Raw genomic sequence first — 17,010 nt, 5'->3', positions numbered from 1 at the left:
ACACATGAAAGTATTAAAAATATAGGCATTTGTAATGTTTGTTTTTATTCAAAAATTATATTTATAATAATGATGATGATGATGGAAATGATCTTGATTCGAACATGAACTGAAAATACAAGGGGCAGGAGATAAAAAGTGATAAAAACTATAGAAATAATTATATTCAATAGGCAATAAATACTGTTTCATTCCACTTATTTACAAAACAAGATTCTTTAAAATGTGTGTCATCACTCATTCAGTCCATCATTATGCGCTATAGTTGTTTTTTCAAAGTTTTCTGAGCAAAATGTTGTAGTCGGACAAAGGGAGTACTTAGATTCAGGAATAAGAGAAAGGGGGTGCTTGAGCCCACAAAAGTCTGAGAAACATTGGTTTAGTTGATGACCTATAACATGGCTAAATAAACAGATTACAAACCTATAGTTTGTGGGTCACGTCAGGTAGTCACTGACATGGAAACAAGAGAAAAAATGGTGCTTTTATTTTGAAAGAAATGAAAGCTGAAAACACTAAATAGTTCATGAAGGCACATTTAAGTGTAAAAGTTAGTAAAAGCTGAGCCTCTGACTCCAAAAGCTTCTTCCCAGCGTTCGTCCTTCATCAAATGAATGTCTCTGACCTGATACTCTTCATCATCATTTGTCCTAACCATCTTCCTCTTTAGCTTTAGGGCACTTTCACACTTTTCTAGCTTCTCTTATACTTGGGTCCAACTTATTTCTTCCAAACTGCTTGCTGAGCGGAAAAGGTTGCGAACTAAACCTCATGTTGGTGATGAATGGCTGCAGAATAGCAGTAAAACACACTTTTTACATTAAGATCTAACATCTGTCAGTCAAAAACATTAAAAATCCATTTCAGACAACAGCTTTACATTTATTTTTATTTTTTTCATATTTTTGTTAATAAACATCTGTCCTTGTGATCAGCGTCACAGTCAAAAACACATCACAACATATTCACCAGTCGAACCGTAACACTAGTGCTCGTAACTTGCACAACAGTGTGTCAAGAACAAAAACAGAATGAAGCCACTTTGTTCTCCATGACATGTGAGAGGAAACTTTAAACAGTGAAATTCCCTGAACTCATTAAGTGTGTGGAAGCGTTTATCTCCACACTCCTGCAAACTATAGATTTGCTCCTAAACTTTGGAGAAGTCCAGGGAATCGACTCTTTAACAGGTCAGCTCTGTTTCTGCTGGAGAAATTGATCTTCCAAATCAAACACGAGCAGCCTTTATCACAGTGGGGACCACAGAAATGTGACTGTCTGATCCAAGGGCCAAACTATAAAAATGAAGGTCAGTATTTAGAATAATGATTGATCTGAGCATTAACACGTTCATACATTGTATTTTTTTTAGTTTTGTGTGTTTTATTGTAACTTTCGTGTCGCTTTTTTCGTTGTCTTATGTTTGTGTATTTTTGTTGCCATTTTGTTTACTTTTGTGTTTATTGTGTGTGTGTTTATGGTGGAATTTTTGTGTGTTTTTCTTGCCTTTTTGAGTCTTTTTGTTTTGTTTGTTTTTATTATCCTTTTGTGTCATTTTTTGTTGTCATTTCATATATTTTTCTTTCATTTTGTATGCTTTTTGTTGTCATTTTATATATTAGTGAATTAATTTGCAGCGTTTTCTTTTTGGGGGCGGCCAGTGCTTCATTTGTAAATCATCAGGTTCCGGAACACAGGCCGTATGTTGTTCCAGCAGTAAGAGAGAAATAAAAAATGTCACGGAATACAATTTCTTTAAAGCGCCTTTTGCTAACTAAATGAGCCAATAATATCACGTGAACACAAACCACTAATTGACCAAAATGTTTAATAAAAGAATGATGAATCAGCGTTAAAGAAGGACGAACAATCGCCCGTTACGGAGCGCATCCGCCTCTCTCTGAGTGAGTCCTGCCATGTTTCAGCACCAAGGACAGCGCAAAGATCCCCGCTAATTTAGCCACTTTCATCACAAAGGTCATCAAACTTTCAGAACACAAAACCCCACAAATACTAAATATTTACAAACTTTTAACACCCATAAAGGTGCGTTCACACCGAACGTGACTAAAGCGACTTGATTACATTCAAAATCAATGTAAATGACGTGACCTCAAGCGACGCAACGTGATTTGATAGTTGAAAAGTTTGAACTTTTCAAGCGACTTCAAGCAACAACTCCCACGGCCGTCACTGTGTGTAGAGCGGAGGCAGCAGCCCCTCCCTCCTGCTATAGTGGGACGGCTGCAGCGGGAGGGCTGTACACTTACCGGGGCAAAATTAAAGCGATAAACTCCTTGAATAAACCTAAATTCTGAGTAAACTCATCCTTTATTAACTCAGTAAATTAATCATTTAAACTGTAAAAGTGGAGCTGTCTATGATAAGTGCTGTAAACGTACGGCCGAAGAAGAAGTGATCAGCCCTCTCAGCGCTCTTCCTCGCTCAGTTTTTACATTCAATTTTTGTGTGTATAATGAAATTTACAGTGATTTCAACTCAATAAAATACACAGCTGTCTAAGTATAATACTTAGAAAGCAAATGAGGTGCTGAAAAAAAGGAAAAATGAGGTGCAGGATCAATCAAATAAGTGCCGGTCAAAATCTGGGAAGTACCGGATCTTGCTCCGGCAGGATCCGGCCCAAATTAAGCTCTGGGGGCGGCACATAATTAGGTCGAGGGTTCTAAATATCTACCAGGTGGTCCTAATGTTATGGCTCTGTGGTGTGTTAAAGGAACCAACAGAAGCTGATCAGAATTGTACTTTAAAGCACCAAAGCTAAGACTCAGCTGTGAGTATTGTGTTCACATTGTGCTTCACTATAATCAGTGAATAAACACCATGCTGGTTTCAATCCGCTGAATAAAACTGTGAAATTTGAATAATCATTCACTCAAACACGAGGAAAACTTAGGCTTTGACAATCATTTCAGACTCATTTCAATTAAGTTATTCTCCAAACATCAGGAGACGCGTGACTTCACCCTGAGCTGTAACAACATAATCATCAAAACAACAATTCTGGACATGGTCTCATTTCCTCAGAAACAATAAGGATTGAACACACAAACATAAGTGATGATATGGGGGGTGGGGGGGATACTTGATTTCCCCGTGCTGCATTTTTGACAGCAAATAACATTTGTGTAAAACTAATGAGCAAATAAACTCCAGTGTGGGTGTCGTCTTATCTAACAACATAAGGAGGATAACAGAACGTTCAGCCTGTCACACATAGGAACACTGATGCAATGCAGGTTTGGGGGCAATTATAATCGGTAATTAATTACAATTATAGAGTAATTAGGGCCCGAGCACAACGATGCGTAAGACCCTAATGTAATCCATCTCGTTTTTTTTATTATTTATTATTATTATTATTATTATAAAAAAGTGATTGCATTTTTGAGGGCCTAAACACGTTAAAAAACTGTTGTTCACAATTCAATTTAACGCAAATCTGTGGAACTATGTTATAGTTCTATGGCGTCATTTATTACAATATATTTCATATCAAGTTATCTTGTCATTTCTCTTGAGGATTTGTTCTACCATAATTTGAAATCGAGAGGTATAGTGACAGAAAAAAGGCTCAGAGGCCCACAATAAAAATATTAAAAGCAATATTTTCATGGATAAGGAAGCCCAACAAGGTAAACATGAGATGAAAAACCACTGGGATGATGGATCATATTTTTTAGCTGATTTAAGACATGGGTCAAAACTGACACAAGAGGAAGGATGAGTTCTATGGGATTCATTATTAAAGGCTCAGTAATTGTGATTAATTGTAATTTTAAACTTTATTAACGGAGACTGTCAGGGGGGAAATAGTAATTGTAATTTTAATTGTAAATAGGAAAAATGCCAGTCAACGTAATCGTAGTTGAGTTGTAATTAAACATGGATAATTCAAGACGTAATTGTAATTTCAAAAATGTAATTGACTCAAACCCTGATGCCATGGCAAACTCCTGAACTTACACTTCCTGCCGCAGTTTCCTCCTGTTTACTTCCACTTTAGTCAGCAGTCAATAGCTCATTCCTCTGCTCATGTGCTGCTAGATTTACCTGACCCTGTGTTATCTCACCATTGGTCCCCTGGCCCCCGGGCCGCAATAAAAAACAAGTAAACAAAGGGGAAGCTGACGTGCATCAATAACAGAGAGGCTGAAGGATGAGGTGTGGATCATTAGAGTCGGCTGCACACTCATAAACAGACGCTTAACTGAACGACACTGCAGCAGAAAGCCTGAGGATCAGAGCAGTGCATCGAGCTGAGGCAGAGGGAAGCAGAACGACACGCAGCGGACTCGTTTTCATCGTAAACGTCCAATCAATGAGGACTTTGTTTCACCACCAGCTGACAGGACGCTGACGGAGTAGGACTCGAGTCCACAACTCACTCCATTAATGTCAACTATGGACAGCGGTCACTGTACTCTAACCAAGATCATCTTACTTTATGCCTTTCCAATCTTGATACCGTGTGACTTTGAGGAAACTGTTTCATTAAAGCTGCAGTATGTAAGTTTTTTTTTTTGGCTTCATTGCCTATAAATCTATAATAACCTTGGAGTATTTTGGAATTCAAAGTGTTCTGAGAGGACATTGGACCTTTGGACCTTCTCTTGACTCTGTATTTAAGCTTTAGAAAACAAGAAGCGTGACGCTACTTTTTATTAGCCAATCCGAGATCTTTCTGTAACACTTTACTTGAAGTTTTATACATAAGACTGACATTATACTGTCATTATGCTGTCATTAGCATGAATGGGACGTTTGCTAAATTAGGACACCTTTGGAGAGCTATGTTGGCATTTTTTGGGTTAGGTGGAGAGATCTTGTGGAATTATGTAGGCACAATGGCGTTAGGCACAATGGTGACATGGCAAAGCAAGCCAAAAAGAGTGATATGAACTTGTATGTCAGAGGCTCTAAAACATCAGAAAACTCTCCAATAACACAAGATAAAGTCCCTACATTTGTCACTAGTCGCTATTGAGAGAAAAGTCACTAAAAGCATCACAGATGTGCAAGGATACCAGTGAATTCAAAACAGGGAGGGCAAGGGGGAGCATGGTTGATTCTATTCCAGTATAGGTCCAATTCTACATTGAATTACTGTATCTTTGTCAATATTTGCAATATTTCGGATTGTGGGAGGAAGCCGGAGTGCCTGGAGGAAACCAACGCAGCACCGAGAGAACATGCAAACTCCACACGAAAGACCCAAGTGTCCACCCAGGACCTTCTTGCTGTGATGCTGTGAGGCGGACGTGCTAACCACCAAGCCACCGTGTGCCCTATTTAGTTTCCTACAGTACAGTATATTTCTAATACAACAGAGGTTCTCAATTTGTGTGTCGGGACCCAAAATTGGGTCCTACACCCACGGTCTGTGGTGCCTCAATGATCTGGTGTGTGTGTGTGTGTGTGTGTGTGAGTGTGTGTGTGTGTGCGTGTGCGTGTGTGTATGTGTGTGTGTGTGTGTGTGTGTGTGGTGAAGCTTTGGTTCATCATGCATAGAACTTGTTAAAACTGGACTCTAAAAATAAAGTGGATTTCAAACCAGCGCTGCAGCATTTTGTCGACAATCTCTGACGTCCTTGTGGCTCATTAAACATTTTACTCGTTCCTTTAATAAAAACCGCTGCTGGGCTCTGGCTCGGCTGTAAAATACGTCTCTATAACAGTGATATAAACCCCACAGCCGACGACCTACTGCCTTTTTAAAACGCCACTCAGTGAACGATTAGTGTTGGGTAAGGTTCTGTTGAGCTTTTCACTCCTGCATTCAAATGACATGTTTTCAGTTAAATCAAATGCTTTCCTGTTCTACTATCCCATAAAACTACTTTTAAATTGCACACTAAAACTTTTAGTTTTTACAGATTTCGCTGCGTGTTGGCGTCACACTGCGTCTGATATGGAGAGTAATGATCTGACTCACCGCTAGAGCAGTCGAGTCCTCCCCAGCCCGGCTCACACTGGCAGCTTTCTGGAGAGACGCAGCGACCGTGGACGCACTCCTCTGCGCACACCGCTGAGGGAAGAGGAGAGAAGCTGTCAGAAACAAGCACAACAACACAAAAACACCAACCAGGGACCATCCAACGATCACAGAGACAGAATTCACACCGTTGATGGTCTCTGTATCATGGAAGGTGTAAAACATGTTGAAAAAATGTGTCTTTCCTGTGACCTTTGAAAAGAAACAGGATAAACTTTGAGTTCGTGTCTCATTTCTTACTCAAGCTGCAAGTACGAGGATGTTTACAGCTCTGAGGCTTTCCTTCATCTTCTTCTACAGCAGAAATGAGCAACATTTATGACAACAAGGGCCATGAAAATGTGACTATATCACTTCTGAGGGCCACTTTATCAACATTCACATGTTAGCATTTAGAATAATGACCGATCTGAACATTAATATAAAAAACACCAAAAAGTTTCTGTGTTTTTGTTGTCATCTTGCATATTTCTGTCGTCTAGTTTTTTTTTCCATTCATTTTATGTAATTTTTGTGTAATTTCTGTGTAATTTCTGTGTTTTTGGAGGCATTTTGTATCTTTTTTGATGTCTTGTATATCATTTTGTTTATTTCGGTTGTAATTTTTTTTTTTTTATCATTTTTTGTCGTTTTTTGTGTGTTGTTTGTTGTGTGATTTGCAAGTAATTCTGTGTATTTTTATAGTCATTTAGTGTGTTTTTGGAGCCATTTTGTATGTTGTTTTCTTTTTCAGTCATTTTGTATGTTGTTTTGTTTTTCAGTCATTTTGTATGTTGTTATGTTTTTCAGTCATTTTTTTGTGTGTTTTGCAAGTGATTTTGTGCATTTCTATTCTCATTTTGTGCATTTCTGAGTCATTTTGTGCGTTTTTGGAGTTATGTGTGCATTTATTTTGCCGTTTTGTATATTTCTCTGTCATTCTATGCATTTTTGGAGTCGTATTGCGTGTTTTCAGGGTAATTCTGTCTATTTCTGTTGTCGTTTTGTGAATTTATGCTGTTTTATGTGTTTTTCTGTAACTTTGTGTGTTTTTGGTGTAATTGTCAGTTGCCTATGCCTTTTCTAGAGGTAGAGACGTGATCCTGTACAAGCTCATTAATGGCTAGAACAAAAAATGGACCAGTTTTGGTTTTCTGTGGCGATGCTGTAGAGTCAGCAGCATTCACATTATTATAAAGTGCTGAGTTCAGAAAGGGGAGGAAAGAGGCTGAGAGCGCTCGTCAAGTGTGGATTTACAGCTGCAGCGTGTCAACACTTTGCAGCTTTTTCACTATATTAGGACGACGATTCTTACAGATAGATGCACTAGAGTGAAGATTTACACTGAGGGAAGTTCACTCTTTGTAACAAAAGAGTCAGAAAGTCTCACCGCAGTGAAGTGTTGGTTTGTTCTCCTGCTATAACAGGAAATGAACAATGATGCTATCAATGATCAGATTACATAATAAGCCTACGCGTGTATGTATTTATGGTTAAGAGGAGGAAGAAAGAAAAATATATATAAATATTTGAGCCATACAGGATGAAGTTTGATTTTCAGAGCAAATATTTAAAATAAATTTAGAAATTAAGAGGATTGAAGGAAATAAAAATGGAAAGGATGAGAAACAAAGAAAAATATGCATAATTTTGAATACCGAAACTTCGTCGCACGTCACATGCTCAGATTTAAATGTACAAAAGGTTGATAAATGAGGGCCAAAATGTCCATCCAAATGTCCATGTTTCTCCAATTTTAGCCAGGGGCTTTTAATGTGAAGGGGCATTTTCTTCTGAATCCTCAAAGAACTTCTGACTAAAACAACTTTATTTTCACCTCTATAATTGATAATTTTCATTATTTTGCAGCATGGAATGACGTCAGGTATTTTAATTACAATTGTCATCTGCCCTTAAAAAGGTAGTCTTATCATAACAAACAGCAAAGCTGCTAATGTTTTACTATTACATCATTGAAGAGACGCTGAAGCTGTAATATTTTGTATATTTTGAGGGTCATTGTCAAGATTAGGATTTTTTTCCTCCTGGTTTGTTTAATCGAAACAGTATCTTCCATTTCTGGGGCTGTGGGAGGTGGCTTTCTTAGAAGACGTTTGAATGAACGACTGATGAGGTCGCAGACGACCAAGCAGTTCAGGTTCAAAGATCAGAGAGGCGTTACGAGAGGCTTCCACTTCCAGAGAATCTGAATAGGAAAGGAGGACAAAGTGAGGAGAGAAGTGATACAAACAGGAGAGAAAAAAGGCCCACGGCAAATATTCCTCGGCGAACGCTTGGAAAAGTGTCGCAGCTCGTCTTCAAATTCCAATAAACACAGATGAGATCCAGCACATAATTATGTGTTTGTCCAAGAGAAGCACGTAAACAAAAAGCAGAGCTGACAAAACTGCTTGGAAACGCACAAAAGGAGGGAAGCCCGGTTATTAAATGAGTTCTTCATCCTCCTCCTCCTCCTCTCCTTTTCCCTGTGAGGTAGAAAACCTTTCAATTAGCCCGAGCAGTGCCTGCACCACAAAGGAGCTGTCAGCTGGTGTTAGCGTTAGAAAACCAGGCAGGCGTCTCCTCTTAGTTACCACCGGCTTGTGTTTATGTGTCCATGTGTGTGCGACTAACAATAGAGTGGAGTGGTATTTGTCCGAGTCCCCGGGGAGGGCCTAATAAAGTTGTTTACAAGCAGATGTTGAATGAAGACACACAATGCACTGGTCTTTAGCCGCCGCCCCCATCTCTGCCCCATACAGTTTACCATCTAGAGTGGATAATTGATTTCTTCTTGTTGGACGGAGGAGGGTGCAGCGGCACGTGGACATTATCCTGATTCTTTTACCTACACGCACTCCTAATCCATATGTAACACGTCTGAATGAGAGATTTCAGGCGGCTCATATTGAAAGGAGAACCAGAACCTGCTGTAACTCTGTACAGTACACACACACACACACTAAGGGTTTTCACTTCTGGTTCCGCTAGTTTTTTTGGAATACAGGTACGATTCACGATTATCAGCACTTTTCCTTTGTGTTTCTCATCAACCGTATCCATAGAAACACAAGAACAACTTTTTGATGTCAATTTTACAAAAGGCAATGAAGGACATTAAGTTTAACAATAAGAACCATTGAGTATCTCAAGTGTGTGATGGCTGTGACCAACTTTCCTGTTTTCCATTCCACTCTGTTACCACAAACAGGTCAACGTCATCATTCAATCCCATGTTAAACAAAAATTAGGAAAAATCCAGCACTGCTGCTATTCTGGTCATACAGCACAGCTAACATAGACATTTAAATGAGCAAGCGTAACCTTTAAATTCCATAATTTTCAACAACCCAAATGTGCCCCTAATAAAAATGTTGCCCTTAAATATGTTTTCTGGCCTCCATCACCCACATGATACTCCAGTTCATTCTGAAATTCCCTTTCCTTGTTTTTTCCTGCCATGATGGAGCGTAAAAGCTCATTTAGATACAAAAACCATTTATGGTAAATTGTGGATGTGGTAAGGGCAGGGTATGAAGTGAATTCTAGCTGTGATTGATAAAGGGAAAAGTATGTTATTCAGGTAAGCTTTTTGGCACAGCACATTTTCTGATTTTCAGGACACGTACACTTTAGAGTGGATCCGACGCAATGTTTTATAAATGAGGCCTCAGGTCTTTGTTTGCATCATCATTCCCCTTGTGATTCTGTATACTTTAAATAATTCCGATGTTTGAGGAAATAATAATACAGTTTTATTTGCCTGATTTGAGGTCAAGCTGAATAAAAGCAGCTCGGAATGACAGTTTATTGTAGTGGTTTTTTTTTTTACAAAGACTGTCAGTCAAGACATGAATAGAACCTAAAAACAACTTTCCACCTTTGAAAATCAGTATTCATGTGTCTGAGGTTTATTTGTCCTTGATGGTAGACCTCAGGGAGCTTCTGAGCACGTTGTGTGGAAACAAACACGTATCTATCTGAGCGACCAACAGATTGTGTGTCAAAGCTCTGAGGAACTAAAGCTTGCAGAGGAATAAAGAGGAACAAAGATCCACACGAGGCAAACTCACTCGTCCTCAGGTCTTAGTTTTTATCTGATGAGCATGAGCGTCTGATCTGGTTTCCGTCCTCTACATCACACCAGGGTCAAGCTTTAAGTGGATCAACTTTGTGATGTAGTGACATTGATCTCTCTCTCTGTGGCTTCCTTAGCCAAGCAAGAACTTTGAACCGCTGCAAAAACAAATTACTGAATGTTATCTTTTATTTTGGAAAAAAAGGAAAGCTTAATTTTTTGTTTCAAGCAGGAATAAAAAACGTGACCAGATTAATTGATAAAATAAACAGCCGAAGTAGTTGGAATTTACAACACGGCTTTTTTCAGGAAATTTGAAAGACTATTGCGTTCACAAGTGTAAAACCAGACAATTATGCCAAATGTTTCTTAAACTTTTTCGGCTCAAGTACCCATATTCTCTTATTTCTGAAACTAAGTACCCCCTTTGTCCAGATACATTTAGCTCAGAATACTATATATAAAAACAAAAAACTATAAAGCGCAATGAATGAGTGTTAACATTCATTTTAAAAAATCCAACGTTGTAAATAAATAAGTGGAAGGATTTTTGTATATTTAGTATAGTTCTTGTTCTAATCAAGATACTTTTCATCATCATTAGTATGATTCATTTTGTGACATAATTTTTAACCAAAAAAACATATTTTAAAATCATCACTTTTTTTTGTATTTATTAGTTTTCCACTCAAGTACCCCCTGTAATGCCATCGCGTACCCCTAGATCAAAGATGGGCAACTCTATCACAGCGGGGGCCACAAAAATGTGATTGTTTCTATCCTGAGGGCCACATTATCAACATTCATGTCAGCTTTTAGAATAATGATTGATCTGAGTATTAATAAAAAGGGAAAAAGGGTTTTGTCTTTTTTTTTTGTCTTTTTCTGTGGTTTTGCTGCTTCGTTAGTTTTTAGTCATTTTGTGTGTTTTTGGAGTAATTATGTGCATTTTTATTATTTGTTGTTTTCTTGTTGGAATTATGTGTATTCTTCTGTAATTTCCTACTTTTTTGTTGTTGATTTGTGCGTTTTTGGGGTCATCTTCTATATTTTTGTGTTGTTTTCTATATTTTCCTGTCAGTTTGAGAAATTTTATTGACAATTTGTGTGTCTTTGGAGCTATTCTGTAACTTGTTTTTGTCGTCATTTTGATCGTTTAAGTGGTTGTTGTGTTTGTCTTCTTTGTCAATTTGTGTTTTATGAGTTATTTTGTGCATTTTTCTAATTTTATATTCCTTCCAGCTTCTTGAAATAACTTTTTTGGGGATTTGTTTTGGGGGCCGCACAAAATTAGAACGAGGGCCACATCTGGCCCCCAGGCCGCCAATTGCCCATGCCTGCCCTATGGGGTACACGTACCCCCATTTGAGAAACCCTGAGTTAAAGGATTGATCTCACTCAATGGCTTAACTCTCTGCTACTTGAGAAGCACGCCCACTCTGCCTCTCTATCTCGCTCTCTCTCTCTCTCTGTGTGTGTGTGTGTGTGTGTGTGTGTTCAGCAGAAAATATGTATGAGTGTTATAACGATGCAGGTGACAGGCAAAATCAATTTGTCTGTCACTCGGAGCACTGCGTCCTCGGCTGTGGAAATATTCACCCTGATGGGAGAGAGCAGGGCTACGGAGGCGTTCATTAGCTCGTATCAACCGCAGCGAGTGTGTGTGTGTGTGTGTGACATCATTACACGTCTGTGGTTAACAGAGGCACAGAAGAGCAACGTGAAATGAATCCTGTGCAAAGGAGGAGGGATCCTGGGGCAGATGACGGTCACAGTTATAATAAAGGTTTACAGTAAAAAGGTAAACTTGTGTTAGTAGGATGTTGGATCGTTGTAGGGTTGATGTAGAGTTAAAGAACTGAAGTGTGGAGGGAGAAAACACAAGAAAATCTGATGAAAGAAATCAAAGTAACAAAGGGACGATAATAATGAAGCAAATGAATACAAAGAAGAAAGTCACTGCACGTAGACAATGACAATGACTCAGCGAGTCTTCAGTGTTGAGGCACACTGGGAATATTGAAGAACAGAAACAAAGAAAATAAGGCACACCAGGGTGGAAACAGGAGGCAGGTGGGAAAACTACACAAGCTTCCAGTGGGTTCGTAAATCCAGAGCCGTTTCTGGCTATACGTATATACACTATGCAATTCAACTAAAAATCCTACACGTCATCTGAGGACAATTAAAGCTACTAGAGAAAAAATGTTTTCATCAGATGAAGACATAGATCAGACAACTGGCGGCCCAGGGGCCACATGTGGCCCTTAGTCAAATGTGTTGCGGACCCCAAAGCAAATCCCAAAAAATTGTAATTTAAGAAGTTGGAAGGAATGTGAAGTGCAACATAATACACAAAGTACACAAATACACAAAAAAGTCCAGAAATACACAAAATGACTCATAAAACATAAAATGAAAACAAACACAGACACAACAACCACTTAAACGAAATTAATACCAAAAAAAACACAGAAAACAACACATTGCAGGAGAGCTCAAAAGACACACAAACTGTTCACAAAATTACGCTAAATGACACAAAAATACAGAAAACAACAAAAAATCAGAAAGTGACCCCAAAAACGTACAAATCGCAAAACTTTTCCAGCAATGTCAACAAACCGAGTGTTTACAGTAAAGATAAAAACAAACTTTTGAGCAACATTTCCAACCTTTATCTTTTTTTTTTCGAGCAAATGATCTTTGATTTATTGATCTATGAGGCCTACACTATGTCTTTATCAGATAAAAAACAATTTTTGTCCATAAACCACAATCCTTAGCTGTGGCTAGAGGTTTTTAGTTACACTCAATATTTGTTTTATTTATTTACATTTAGTTTAGAGTATTGTGATTTTTCTTGTGTTTTTATTCACTTAGAGTATCTTGTTTGAGTGGATGTTTACTTTTGAATAGAGGTTGTAATGACTTTAGCTGGTAAAGTGTACCAGATTGGAGCAGCTAATCATCCGCTTTAATGGGTTAAGAATCTCTCCATGTCGATGTGAAACTGGGAGCCCCAAACAACATGTAAAACTGGCTTTTATTGAAATATTACAAACTTGTCCCATTATCCCAGTGTAAAACTATGATAGGAAATACAGAGATGTCAGAGCTTTTTTATGTAATAAAATCATGATCAGGGACATTAAAAACTGCAATCATGAGTGCAACAGTGTCCTGACCTTAATGATTGTGTTTGAGTTCAGTTTAGTAATGCTGGAGTTGGTTTTGTTTGTTAAAAATGATCCAAGTATTTTAATTTTTAGCTCATTTGGATTTCCCTTGCGAGTTTTTTTTTTTTTGTCTCGACCTGCAGGTGTGTGTGGTGTTCTTTTGTGTGTTATTTGATTGTCTTTTCAGTTCATTTAATTTCCTTTTATCCTTGCTTCCAATACTTTAATTTCCTCTTTCAGCTTCCTTTTTCCCCCACATGTTCTTTTGTTTTTGCCCTTTGGTTGTCATTAAACATTACTCCAAGGTAAATACTTACTTACTTGGTCGCCCTCAGGTGAGCGACCACATGCTTTCTCTAAATGTTGCTGTCCTCCATTAATACTTCCAGTTCTGTTGAAGTCCATTTTATCTCCCCAGGAACCAAGGTATTTAAAGTCCTCCTTTAGCTCTAGCTCAGTACCCTCCTTTGTCTTTCATGGTGCAATTTCATCGATGTTGTATTTCAGGAATTTGGTCTTCTTGGCATTGATACTCAGTCCTACCTTCTTGCACTCGACTTCCATTCTCATTAACAGTTCCTGGGCTTGCTCCATCTCACCTGATAAGAGGGTGATGTCGTCGGCAAAGTCCAGATCAGTTAGCGCTTCCTTGGGGAATCTAGTTGAGCGTCTTGGGTGGATGGTAAATCCCAGTTCTTCCTCCTTCGATTCTACAGCTCTTTGCAAGGCATAGTCCAGGACCATGATGAAGAGAAAAGGAACCAGGGTGTCCCCTTGCAACACTCCAGCTGTGATGTCAAACAGCTCTGTCTCACTATCTGGGGTATTATCCTTGCTCTGGTACATACAGTAGTTTCTATTGCCTGTACTAGTCTTGGTGGTATGCCAAATGCTGTTAGGATCTTCATCATCTTGCCCCGGTGTATGGAGTCAAACGCCTTCTTGAAATCCATTAATTTCAGGACTGCTGGGATGTTGTTGGCCTTCACACTCTCAATTATTCTTCTTAGTGCCAGAATCTGAGTGACGGTGGGGCGTTTGGTCCTGAATCCATTTTGATTTCTCCTTAGTTTATTATGCAGAGCACTCCTTATTCGATTCAATATCATGTGATTGTACAGTTTGGCAATGATGCAGGTTAGAGAGATGCCTCAGTAGCTGTCTGTACTGGATAGCTCTCCTGACTTTGGTATGATGTTAATGAATGACCATATTAGGTTACAGAATTTCAGGCCAATGTCATCCAGTTCACAGTACTTGAACACTTCTGGTGGTAAACCATCTGTGAAGGGACCATCATCAAAGTCTCGTGATTCATGGATCATTGGAATTTTTCGTCTGGGTCCTCAACCTCAGGTGGCTGACCTAGCAGTTTCTTGAAGTGGGTAAACCAGGTACTCACTCTTTCCTCAGAACTTGAACCTGCTACTTGCCCCTCTTTTGCTTCTTCTTCCCTACTATGTCATTCACTACATTCCACGCCTCACCTTGCTTTTTATCTCCATGGGCCAGCTCTTTTCTCTCTATCGTCATTGCCAGATCTTCTCCCTTAGCCTGTCATAGGTCTCATAAAGGTGCTGTAGAGCTAGCTTCCACTCTCTTTCATGTTCTGGCCTGTCACTCTTTAGGAATTCAGCATGCGCTGCTTCCACTCCATCCCTGGCAGCCATGGTGTCTGGATGTTTTGCTCTGAGAGACTAAAGTTAAATGATTAAATGTTATTGATCTTACATCTGCTTTCTTGCGTTTTTATTCATAATCACTAAGTTCTCTGATTCCGTTGCTACTTACCTGGTAAAAAGATTACAAGTTTAATCCTTTTTCATCCATTAGGAATAAATCAGTGAAATAACTCATCATATGACTCATTGGATGAAGAGTATTTAGCATTCTGTGATGTGACCTAAATATGAACTAATAATGGCTCTGACTTACGAGCACAGATTTCTCCTGTCTCGTAGAAGCCGGGGCAGCACTGAGAGCGACGCCTGTACATGGTCCTCACGCCTCTCCTGTAAGCCGTCTTGTAGCTGATCCTGCGCGCACATCACACAAGACGTTATTGACTCCCTGTATGACCCAATGCTTCAGCTGATGGAACCAGTGAAAGTACCTGTGTCTGGTGCATTTAAACCAGTTGAGGATATCGGTGCAGCGGGTGTAGTAGACCTGATCAAACGGGTGAGCGTATGACTCCTGCACCGTCACTGCATAGCTGAATGAAAAGAAACAAGACAGTCACATGATCATCAAATCATTAAAATAGAAGTGCTCACGTCTGATTCTGGAGAGTCTCTGTCCTGCATGTTTTAGTAGAGTATGCAAATTGTCATTGGGGGTACGTGAATAAAAATGTAAAACAGCAGAACATTAGAATATAAATCAAAATATATCAAAAATGTTTGGTAGATTAAATAAATTCAATATCTGAAGAGGTACGGGACTGTGAAAAGTTTGGGAACCACTGTTTTAGAGGTATCACTGAATCTAATGATGATGTCACCTTGCAGCTCTAATGAAGGCCTGAATACAAGGTCCGCTGTACAATCAGCTGTGATGGACCAGGCAGGGCTGCATCTAAAACATGGGTGTCAAACTCAAGGCCTACGTGTCAAATCTGCCCGTCAGAGAATCTAATTGCTGAAAGTGCAAGTTACAATAAAATGTTATTTTTGTTTCAGGTGCAAACTCTGAAACATTACCAAAGTGAAATATTAACTTAGATGCTATGATGGGTCAAAAATGGACCACAGGACTGAATTTATATACATGTCTAGTAGTTATTTGAATGATTAACACAGAATTTGTGTGTATCTGCATGTTTGTATAGTGTTGTTTACACGAGGACGTTAATAATAAAGTAAAAATTAAAATATGACAGTATTTTTCTGGCTTTTGTCCACTTGAGACTAGGCTGGGCCTTATGTGGCCCCTGAACTGAAATAAGTTTGACACCCCATGATATAAAACCTGTGGGATGTGAGCTCTCCAGAACCATTGCCTTAAAATGTTCACATTGCTGAGAGCGAGCTGAGGAAAGAGCCTCAGAGGTGATTGATTTCTCTCAGCTGAATCTGTCTTCAAACAGGAACACCATGCAGTGCTTTGGGCAAACGTGTATATTTTCATATAAAAGCCAGACTTTCAGGTTATTTAACAGTTTTATTAGTGATCTGCGCCTCAGTGTGTTTTCTCTCCTGTAGAGCTGAAAACTGTCACAACACTCTGAGCTAATATCAATTCATAGATGCAGAAGCCTATGATCACGTCCCCCCAGAGGTGAACGTAATGGATTACAAATATTTACGTTACTGTAATTGAGTAGCTTTTATGGGTACTTGTACTTTTTTGAGTATATTTCTAAATCAGGATTTTTACTTGTACTTAGGTATGTTTTAGATGCAATTTGTTACATTTCTACACCCAACTGTTACTGAGTAAATTATAATATATATATATATATACCTCTCCCAGTGACTGCACACATTGGGGTCGTCTGGGTTGAGTGGTGAAGCTACGGAGATGAAGGCAAGTAGGTTTATCCAGAAAGTCCCACCGAGCGCCATTGTCCTACAGCCTACGCCCTGCAGAGAGAAAACAGAAAGGGGACCAGAGTATTTGATTAACTCATTTGAAAACAGTGCATTTTTAGTCCTTAATGGACATATTAGTGCTTATTTATTAGCTAAATGAGACAATAACAGTGCAAAAGTAGACAACAGAAGAGTAGAGGGAAGATTCTGAGATGCAAAAAGTTG

General features: G+C 38.9%; 1 protein-coding gene across 1 annotated transcript in view; it reads right to left on the bottom strand.

Annotated features, from left to right (window-relative positions):
- LOC114480250 (multiple epidermal growth factor-like domains protein 11) overlaps positions 1 to 17,010 on the bottom strand; it is a 70,809-nt gene that overhangs the window by 50,214 nt on the left and 3,585 nt on the right. Inside the window, exons 4-7 of the mRNA XM_028474218.1 lie at positions 16,718 to 16,836; positions 15,366 to 15,467; positions 15,188 to 15,288; positions 5,957 to 6,049 (exon numbers count right to left, since the gene is read on the bottom strand). Of these exons, the coding sequence (XP_028330019.1) occupies positions 5,957 to 6,049; positions 15,188 to 15,288; positions 15,366 to 15,467; positions 16,718 to 16,836 (415 nt within the window). The remainder of the gene's footprint in view (positions 1 to 5,956; positions 6,050 to 15,187; positions 15,289 to 15,365; positions 15,468 to 16,717; positions 16,837 to 17,010) is intronic.

Source organism: Gouania willdenowi, chromosome 3 (genome assembly GCF_900634775.1).
Source record: "Gouania willdenowi chromosome 3, fGouWil2.1, whole genome shotgun sequence".
Taxonomy (NCBI): Eukaryota; Metazoa; Chordata; class Actinopteri; order Blenniiformes; family Gobiesocidae; genus Gouania; species Gouania willdenowi.
The sequence above is the reverse complement of the archived record's forward strand: the minus strand, read 5'-3'. Positions and strand labels throughout refer to the sequence as shown.